Consider the following 10,722-nt stretch of genomic DNA (forward strand, 5'->3'; position numbering starts at 1 on the left):
ATCATGAGGTATGTATTTGATCCAAACCGTCCGTCCATTTGGTGAAATTGTTGTAAATCTTGAGCCTAAAAATAAGACAGATCCAAAGATCAAGTGGACCACAAGGTAAAAGCAGTGGGGGATTGAACGTCTACCATTGAAACCCTTTTGGGTCCACAGTTGTTTTTCTTCTTCATCCAGGTCTGTGTGTCCTTATGAGCATATTCGACGGAAAATAAAGTTATGTTGGGCCCTACAAATGTTTTAACGGTGAGAATCATTGTCCCCACTTCTATTTGTGGTGTGGTTCACTTGAGCTTTGGATATGAATCATTTTTGGGCTCATGCTCTAAAATGATCTGGGAAAATAGATGAACGATGTGGATATAATAAATACGTCAGTGTGAGGCCCATGTTACTTGGATCTCCTTTGGACCATTGGTACAACTCGGTCCAAATCAAACCTCAAGTGGGCCTGAAACATAATTTGAATATTTCATGGAGGGCGTTTTCTCTGTTGTGGCCCACGTGAGGTTTGATGTGGACCGAGTTTTGGGCTCAGGGCCCAACATCAGAGCTGCACTGGAATCTGGATGGACGTGATGTATGTGAAACAGACTTTAAGGTGGGTACCGCAGAAATAGATGGACGACATGGATAAACAGATACATCACGGTTGGCCCGCAGACAGAACTAACCGTTCGTGGCCAGAGATTAGCGGGAGTAGGACGCAATCCGCGTCCGACTTGTGGTTGGTGTTTCCTCCCCATTTTTCCGGCGGCCCTGACTGTGGGGCTGACAATGATGTATGTGCCTTAAATCCACACCGTCCAACCATTTTCAAAGCTCATTTTACCATATGGTCCCAAAAATGAAGCATGACCAAATGTTAAGTGGACCACACCACGTGAAGTAGTCTTGATTGAATCCCCATCATTAAAAACTTCATGGAGTCCACCGGAACGTTTATTTTCCATCCAACCTGTTGATAAGGTCACAAATACCTATACGAAGAGACCACACAAATATCATCTTGATCCAAAGCTTTTGTGACCCACAAGAAGTTTCTAATATTCAATTAGGCACTGTTTCCTGTAATATGGTCCATCTGAGATTTGTATCTACTTCATTTTTTGGATCATGCACTAAAATAAGTTTTCAATACAGATGGACGGCCTGGATGTAGTCATATACATCCAGGTGGGTCCCAGGTGTAGTAGAGGATTCAGTTCCCTATGATCGGCCCACCTATTCCAATCGAGAGTTAGAAACATTACGATTTCAGTGCATCCATCCAACCAATAAATAAAAACATCAACAACATTCAATATATAAGATTAATCCAATCATATCCAACACTCACAAAACAATCATATATATAACTAACTAGATCCAAAACTTCTAATCCAGACCGTTCATTCCAAGCCTTTCGTTCCGGATCTTAATTCCCATGTACCTGCATCACCAACCACGCAAAGTCAAAAAAAAAAAACAAGGTGTGGTCCTGATAATGTGGGGCCCATGAACATAAAATGGTTAAGATCAAGAAATTACCTTCCAAGCATCATGACCGTTGCTTGTGGATTGGTCCCAGGTGAGTAAGTAAAAGTAGAGCCGTCGATCACTCTAAGACCGTCCACACCGAGTACTCGATAATCCGGATCGACGACTTTGCCAACCTGGCACCCTCCATGGTAGTGCCATATGGTCATGACAGTATCCTTACAGTACTGTTCCAGCGACGTCGAATCATTGGCGTATCTCGGCCGTCGATTCACCGGGAAATTAACGGTCATGTTGATGAGGGCCTTCAATGTGATGTATGGGTACCTGAAATTGGTGAACGGTTTGGATTGGATCACACGTTCGATCGTCTTGATGCCTTCCACACACCTTTTTAGATCCAGTGGTTCTTTGAAGTAGTTGAAAGTGACTGAGGGGTTGTCGTTGGCGTTCCGATTTCTAAGCTCGAGATGGCCTGTTGAAAGTGGGCCCATGATCTTCTCGATGATGAATCCGCCTCGGAAAGCGGCATCATCTAGGCCGTTCATTGCTTCCACGGCCCTGGCTATGGCATCTGCTGTCCTTTGTTTGGGTGGGACAGTTGAAAGCTGGCCAGTCTACAATAGAGGATTATATAACTATTAGAATTCATAGTCTTTCAATTTCACATCAGTGGGGTCCACTGTGATGTGTGTACCAGATCCACCCATCCATACGATGCGCCCTTCGATGTTAGGCCATTCGGATTAAAATCAACCCCATCAGAAACAGAGAACGGTTTGGAGGGGATCTCAACCATTAAAACCTTCCACAGCTTTTGTGGGTGTACATGCCATCCAATCCATTCATCAGATTACCCCATAATGATGAAATGAAAACAAAAAATAAGGCCTTTGAAAAACAGAGATGGGCCACATCGACTGGATTTAGATGTTTAGGCATGGTTTTCAATATTCCATCTAGTGTGGCCCACATAACTGTCTGATGAGCCTGATTTTTGGGACCCAGAATGAAAATGAGGCGATGCACCTAATTCATGGAACGGATTTCATGTTGGCCTCTTTTGGAAGTGTCAGCACTGTGACAATTCCCTATTCATAAATGCAGATGCACGTAGGTACATGTGTTTGCAGCGTGGTTGCATGCGTATGGCGTGCCATGATATGAACCGTCCATCCATCGCATGGGCTCACCCATTGTTTGGACACTGAGTTCATTTCGCCCTCTGCGACTCAGGACCAGCATGTGTTGTGTGGGGTCCACATGCTAAATGTTCCATTGATTGGAACCGTTCGTTTCTGGATCCCATGCTATAAGAAACTGACGCCGATACCTACGATTGTGGGCCAGTACATGAATTAATAACTTTGAAAAAAGAAAATTTTCAACGGATCACGTTAATCTCTAAAAATCAACGGTCGGGATCATCACTAAATGTGCTTATGAGACCATAGCTTGTATATGGCAGCACCAAGCACATGAACGGTTCAAATCATTTACCAATCTCAAATTGTGGGCCCCAACTCCTTCTCAATGAATATGGTCCATTGCTAACATATGATCTTCTATTATCCATCCGTCTCACTAATTCAACGGTCGTGAATAACATTGTCAGATCAATGTAGTTTTTGGTCTATGGCCCATTCCATAGACTGCCCCCCCTGAATGAAGGGTCCAAATCATATCCACGCATACACATAAGTTGGGACCCGGGTCATTAGGTAACTGCCACACGTGCGTGTTTACACACACGTGTGCACCAAAGTAGTGGAAGAAGGACCTGAGGTGAAAACATGCCGAAGTTTCTTTGAGGACCGTTGGATGAAGGAGCAGAAGCGAAGTTAGAGCCGCTAGCGGCTTCTATGTAGCTTCCGAATCTGGTAATGCCTACAACTTGTATGAGAGAGATTTCAACGGGAGAAGGAGATGGGACGTAGATGGCATTCATGGGGTTGTCAGACATGCCCTGGCCCACCATGGGCTGGTCTACTAGCACTTGGATGCCAAGGGATCTGAGGTGGGCAGCTGGCCCAATACCGTTAAGCATCAACAGCTGTGGGCTGCCAAGGGCACCAGCTGAGATGATGATCTCGTTCTTGGAGCCAGGCCTTAGGTAGGCCTTGTGCTTGATCCCTGCTGCATCCCTGAAGACTACACCATGAGCCAATGGCTTTGTTTTTCCTGTAAATACGTTGAACAAGGCTCTTGTCAGTATTTCTATACATCCATCACCATCATGCTCTCTCACATTAGCATGCATGCATGTTGCTGATCCATGTCAGATGAAAATTATGGCAGACACATACAGAGACCCACATGAATGGATGGACATATAAGCTGTGCATGAATCGAGTTAGCTTGGTTAACTCGCTCAACTTGACTCGGAAAAGCACGACCCAACTAGGCTCAAAATTAGTTTCGAGCTGAGTTGAGCTGATTTTTTTGAACTCGAAAAAATTTCAAGCTGAGTACAAGGTAGACTGAACTCGACTCGACTCAGATCCAAACTTGACACGGTTCGAATTGATTCAACTCGGATCAGGTTCACTTAGTATAAATATTTTGTATATATTTAAATAAAATATATATTATAATATATATCAAAAACTAAACCTAAACTGGAACACAGCTTGTAAGCTCAAACTCGGCTTGAAAGATCGAGCTCAAGTTCAGCTCGAACTTGGCTTGAGCTGGCCCGAGCTGCTGACTGAGCTGAGCTGAGTTAAAGCTGGGGTAGCCTGCTGGGAGAGCTGAGTTGGGCCAGGCTGGCCTCGGTTAAACTCGTTTACAGCCCTGCATGCATGTAAGAAATGGTACTACTTCCCATGAGGTCGAGCTCTGTGCGCCCCCACCATGATGTGTTATGGATATCCACACCATGCATTTGGTGGATTCACTCTAGTTTATGGAATCTGCAAAAAATCACCCATATTTGGAACTCAAGTAGGCCACACTATGTGAAATCATGCCTGAAACATCTAAAAGAACTAGTGAGGCCCACCTGAGCTTTGGGATAGCCTAAACCTAGGTGTGAGCCCTCATCCAAGTGGGACACACATAATTAATGGGCTAGATGTCTAAACCACATCTCACTGGACCTTATATACAATTAGCAAGGCTTCAATGGGTGGGCATCCGCTCTCCACTACTATCTATGGTGTGGCCCACCTAAGTCATGGATGGATCTATTTTTAGGGTGCATGTGATAAATGGAATGTGTGTGTGTACTAAGTAGCCATTCCTCTCAAAGCCCTTGTAGAAGAAGCTTATTCTACAATTGATGGGCGTGGCCCACTAAGATGTGTGGTGTGGCATCCAACCTGTGCATATAGAAGAGCCAATGCTACAAAAAGTAGGCCCAGGTCCAACCTTTATGTGAGTGACCACGTGAATCTTAAAGGTTTCTGTTGTCCATCACTTTCTTTGGTGGGCCATGCTATCTAACCCACTTTATGTCAGCCATTTCATGGTGATGAGATGTCTGAAAATCAGCCTGTAGAATATTAGGTGAGCCAGATCACAGAAAACAACAGACAACCTTCAAAAAGGTCTTAATTCACGTGATAGCCTGCATGACAATGAAGCTTGGAACATTCAACTTTCCGGATGGGGAGAACGGATTGGCTAGGGGTCGTTGCTATGTGGGCCCCACCATGGTGTATGTGTTTCATCCATGCTGTCCATCCATTTTTCTATATCATTTGATGGTATGAGCCCAAAAATGAGACATATCCCAATTTCAAATGGACCACATTACAGGAAACAGTGTTGATTGAACTTCGACCATTTAAAACTTTTTGGGGCCATAAAAGTTTTGGATCAAGCTGATCTTTGCCTTTTACCTTCATCTAGGTCTGTATGACCTAATCAACAGATTAGATGTCAAATAAAAAGTACAGTGGGCCTTAGTAGGATTTTAATGGTGGATATCCAATCACTATTGTTTTCCTGTGGTGTGGTTCACCTGAGATTTATATCCCTCACATTTTTGGAATCATGCCCTAAAATAATCTGTAAAAATGGATGAACAGCATGGATAAAAGAGATACTTCATAGTGGGGCCCACAGAGCACCGACCACTAGCCACTAGCAGGGAGTAGCCAATCCGTTTCTGTGGTGGGTGATTTTGAAGGATAGATTAACTGTCCTAATTTAAAAAATAAAAATAAAAATAAAAATAAATAAATAATCTAGGACCACTTGCACAGGAACCGACCTCCCTGGGTTTGTGGGTCTGGGCCACTCAATGGTTAGCCCAACTACAAAAGAAAAATCAGCCGAGTCTGATCATCAGGTGGGCCACTCTCGAATAAAAAATAAATGCTAACGATCCACATTTGATGAATTTGCATGTGTGGTCCACCTTACAATCACCACACAAACTAATTCAAGATCTAACCCACCTAATGAACAGCCCAGATCACAAAATCAGCATGCATCATAAATACTCATTACCTTTCGTCCTAAACATGACCCTACGCACAGTCGCACGTAGAAGAACAGTAAGGCCTGTGGGGTTTGCATACTCAAGCAAATCAGCCGCCGTATGCCGATGTCCATCACGATCGAAGATAGTCCCACCAACCTTCGTCCCATACAAATGATCATACGTGAATCCGTTATAAGGCAACACCCCCACTTCAAGCAGCCCATCTCGCACCGCCGTCTGCCACTGTAGCATCGGTGGCTCGAACGCTACCAGCTTCTCGACCCACTGATAGGATTTGATTGCCAACTTCTCATCCCACCCCACCGACCGTACATACTCCATGGCCGCACGTGTGTAGAAACCGGCATTCAAACAGCTCCCGCCGCCTAAAACTCTTGCACGTGCGTTGATGACGCCGTCCTCGGAAATGAACCGTTGGGAGGCTGACGTGGGCGAGAGATCGCCGAGGGTGTCGGCGAAGGAGGCTAGGTTGGTGATGTTGGGATTGCCGTAGGGAGAGCCACCTCTCTCTAAGAGCAATACACTGAAATTCTGTGAGAGTGTAGCTGCAAGAGGGCACCCTGCGGTGCCACCACCTATGATGATGTAATCGTAGTATGAAATGGACGGTGCTGATGTTGCTTCATGGACGAACGTGTAGTTTGGAGCTGCAGGAATAACAGGGACAATGAGATTTTCTCGAAAAATTAGGATCCGATGGACCCGACCCGATTTTATGGACCCGGACCCAGTTTATAAATGAGTCGGCCATTTGGACCTAGTTAAAATGGGTCTAATTGGGTTTTGGCTTATTAAGCCATATGCACGTGTGAAAGCTCATTTATACAGCACACATGTGTAAAGTTGCATATGAGTGTGTACAATCTATACATACCTTTATTTGACCCAGGCCAACCTGAAAACAAGACCTGAACCCGAATGGTCCTGAACCCGACCAAACAAGGTATGGGTAATCATAAGAGCAGACCCAAACGGACGCAGATTGGCTAGTGAGCCTGCCACCAGCCAATGGCTAGTGGTCGTTGCTCTGTGGGCTCCACCATGATGTATGTGTTTCATCCACGCTGTTCATCCATTTTTCCATATCATTTTATGGTATGAGCCCAAAAGTGAGTTGGATCCACATCTCAAGTAGACCACGTCACAGGAAACAGTGTTGATTGAATGCTCACCGTTAAAAGCTTCTTGAGAGCCATAGAAGTTTTAGATCAAGCTCATATTTGTTTTTTCCCTTCATCCAGATCTGTATGACCTACTCAACAGGTTGGATGTCAAATAAGCATTACAATGGGCCTTAGGAGGATTTTAATGGTGGACATTCAATCACTACTGTTTTTCTATGGTATGGTCCACCTGATATTTAGATCTACCTTTTTTTTGGTTTAAACCCTAAAATGATTTAGATCTGCCTTATTTTTGGGTTTAAAGCCTAAAATGATTTGGGAAAATGGGTGGACGGCGTGGATAATATACATACATCATGGTGGGACCTACAGAGCACCGACCACTAGCCACCTGACACGTTGACAGAAACATTGAGAAATGTGACTTCAGGACCATCGGCTAAGATTGGTAACCATTTCTTCAATGTGGCACGCACGGTCAATCGAGACGGTCCAATATGGGGAGTCTGATTGTGGAAGGAGCATATCTGGACGTATGATCGTAATATTCAGTTTGTAACCATCGAATGGGCCGTTGAAATGAAAATGGTCAGCAGTCCAAACTCAGTGGCTAATGGTAGACGGTTAGGATCTTCCAATCAGTTTGATTTCTTATGGGATATGCACTGTAGGATATGTGACCAAAATTTGGATGGTCTTCGTTAGCCTACAAGTACGGTGGTGGATACTTCCACACGCGTGTGGGAGACTTTCACGTTGGCATGTGGGCTCATAACTTAATGCGACACGTGCGAGTTCTGAGCTTTACTTTTCTCGCAGGGAGGCAGGACATTTCACACCTCAGCTGGACCACAGCACATTAAAACAAATAAATGCTTAGCAAAAAAAAATAATATCTTAACCGCTGTGGCTGATTGTTAGGCAGAGCATTAATTCCAAACTCATGGAAAGCTCAGATCTCACACAGGTGTTTCACATTTGCACGTGTGCCCACTTGTGAATGGAAGCTCTCGGGTGATGGTTTTTTTTTTTTGTTGTGAAAAGACAATTTTACCCTACACTAGTGCAAAAATGTCCAGAGCTACTTAAAAACTATAATGGCAAAATAGGAATTTCCTTAAACTCAAAGCGTAACTCTAGAAATCTTCATGCCAAACGCAAGATCCTGTGAATAGAAAGCGGATTGCGTACTGCTTAATTCCGTGGGACCCACCATGGAAATATTCTTCTTATCCACACCGTCCATTCGTTTTTACAGATAATTTTACGTCAAAACAAAAAAAATTAAGCATATCCAAGTCTCAAGTGGACCACACCATAGGAAAAAGTGGAAATAATGATGTCCACCATTGAAACCTTCCTAACCTAAAGTGATGTTTATTTGTCATCCAACCTGTTCATAATATCACAAAGACATGGATGAAAGCAAAAAAAAAAAAAAAAATCTTGATCTAAAACTTCTATGGCCCCCAATAAGTTTTCAACGGTTGCTGTTCAAGTCACACTATTACCTATGGGGTGGTCCACTTGCGATGTAGATATTTTTCAATTTAGAATTCAAGGACTACAATTATCTGGTAAAACGGATGGACGGAGTGGATGAAAGACAAAAATCACAGCGGGCCCCACAGATTTACTGAGTACGCAATCCGCTTCCCTGTGCATGAGCTAAGAACTGAAAACTAAGCTTTTTTTAAATGACAATTTTGCCCCTGAACCAAAGGGTAAATCTGTCATATAACACTTCCTAAGGTAAAGGATTGTGCGGGCTCTGTTTGCAAGTATAAGCCTACGCGCACACATCTCCTACCATCCAACAACCGTAGGCGGGAATTTCAACACACATTTCGGAAATGACTTATGAAAATACGAATTTCGAAGTGCGCATAGATTCCCGCCAACCGTGCATTGAACGGGTGCTTGAATTGGGAAGGGGAATGCGATACCAAAATAGAAAAAAACCAAGGAAATTACTCTTACCTCGTTCAGAGTAACAGAAGCCATGAAAGCAGAGAACACCAGCAAGAGCAGCTACAATCAAATTCGACCATCCAAACGCCATCCTTTCTGACTGAGAAATGAATAGAATATCAAAGGATAGAGATTTCACGATTTGGGTTTTGAAGATGAGTCCGATGACTAATTATATAGCAAAAATCCCAACGATTTGGACAGCAATTCGTTGCTACGATGCAAAGATCCCCTGTTTGGTTTTTCGCCTATAAAAACCGTTTACTAAAGAATATCAAAACACCCCCATAAAAAGATTTTAGCCCTGAAAGATTGTCGACACGAACAATGCATGAATGAGAGAGAGAGAGAGAGGGAGCTCTGTCCGACAAGGTCGATGCAGGCAGACAATATCGCACTGTGGTTTCTTACATTGCAGAATTTATAGGAGGGTTCTGTTTAGCTACTCGCGCGAGTAGGATAAAAATACTAATGGGCTACGCGCGCGTTCATGCTAGACTTTTGAACCTATCAGCTGGAGCGATGTGGGAGGATCCCTGACTGTAGGGTGCACCGTGATGTATGTGAGTTACATCCAAGCCGTCCATCCGTTTTAAAACTCATTTTAGTGCCGGTAATAAAAACGAATCAGGTCAAAGTCTAAGGTGGACTACACCACAGGAAACAGTGGTGATTTAATATTAAGAGCTTCTTGTGGGTCACAAAAGTTTTCAATCAAGGTTATATTTGTGTGATCTCTTCATCAATGTCTTTTTGACCTTATCAATAGGTTGGATGGAAAGTAAACATTCCTGTGGCTACCAAGATGCTTTTAATGATGTGTATTCAATCGCCACTGTTTCCTCTGGCGTGGTACAACGAAGAGTTATATTTACTTTATTTTCCGTATCATAGAAGAAAATGTGCTTTAAAAACGGATGGACAGAGTGGATGTACGTAAAATATATCATGGTGAGCCCCACAGTCAGGAATCAACCAAAGCCGCACCCTTTTTTACGAGGCGGGATACACAGCAAAGCTTTGTTTGGTCTAACATACAATGTGATTTGTGTGGTCTACCGTAATGTTTTACTGACATCCAATCCGTCCATCATGTGGGACCCCTCATTTAATCATTTTTGGATAAAATTCAGGCCGGTCAAAATTTCATTTTGGGCTCTAAAACAGGTGTAGCCCACCGGAAATTTTAAATGGCCTAATTTTTGGATGTCATCACTATCGTAGTGATTTTCATCTCATGAATGGATTTGATGGAATATAGAAAACACTACAGGCCCGTACAAAATCTGAAAGTTGTTAACGGTGGGCATCCCATCCCAGCTGTTCTTTCTGGTGTGGGCCACCTGAGATTAGGATCAGGAACGTTTTTGGCGACAGGTAGAAAGTGAGAGATTACATGATGATGGATGGATTAGACGTCATGAAAACAGCACGATCGGGTCCACACATCCTGACCTCGGTTGAGCTTCTACCAAAAACGGCCTGCAGTGTATCCGACTCCTTTTGCCCGGGCACAGGAAGTTCCTGTAGTTGGAAGCTGTGTGGGGCCCACATATATGCCCGTTACAAATCTTCTCCATCCATCAATTTTAAAAGTCCATAATAAGACAGGATTCTAGAAATCAGGAATATACAAGACTTATCTTGGCCACACCACATCAAAAAGTGTGGAAACGAAAGACCACTGTTGAAACC

At 43.5% G+C, this 10,722-nt stretch overlaps 1 protein-coding gene across 1 annotated transcript; it reads right to left on the minus strand.

The window, feature by feature from the left end:
* Positions 1-1,258: 1,258 nt before the first annotated feature.
* Positions 1,259-9,396, minus strand: LOC131248468 (protein HOTHEAD-like). The gene is made up of 5 exons (XM_058248745.1): positions 9,037-9,396; positions 5,938-6,579; positions 3,263-3,663; positions 1,534-2,099; positions 1,259-1,435 (listed from the first exon to the last, which is right to left on the minus strand). The coding sequence occupies exons 1-5, from the start codon at positions 9,116-9,118 to the stop codon at positions 1,381-1,383; spliced, it is 1,746 nt and encodes a 581-aa protein (XP_058104728.1). The 5' UTR covers positions 9,119-9,396; the 3' UTR covers positions 1,259-1,380.
* Between the last annotated feature and the right edge of the window lie 1,326 nt (positions 9,397-10,722).

This window comes from Magnolia sinica, chromosome 6 (genome assembly GCF_029962835.1).
Source record: "Magnolia sinica isolate HGM2019 chromosome 6, MsV1, whole genome shotgun sequence".
In the NCBI taxonomy this organism is placed as follows: Eukaryota; Viridiplantae; Streptophyta; class Magnoliopsida; order Magnoliales; family Magnoliaceae; genus Magnolia; species Magnolia sinica.

Coding starts and splice junctions, on each gene's coding strand:
- LOC131248468 (XM_058248745.1), bottom strand. CDS start 9,118: ATGGCGTTTGGATGGTCGAATTTGATTGTAGCTGCTCTTGCTGGTGTT. Junction 6,580..9,036: donor CTTCTGTTACTCTGAACGAG/GTAAGAGTAATT, acceptor TTATTCCTGCAG/CTCCAAACTACACGTTCGTC. Junction 2,100..3,262: donor TCGGCATGTTTTCACCTCAG/GTCCTTCTTCCA, acceptor CCTCTATTGTAG/ACTGGCCAGCTTTCAACTGT.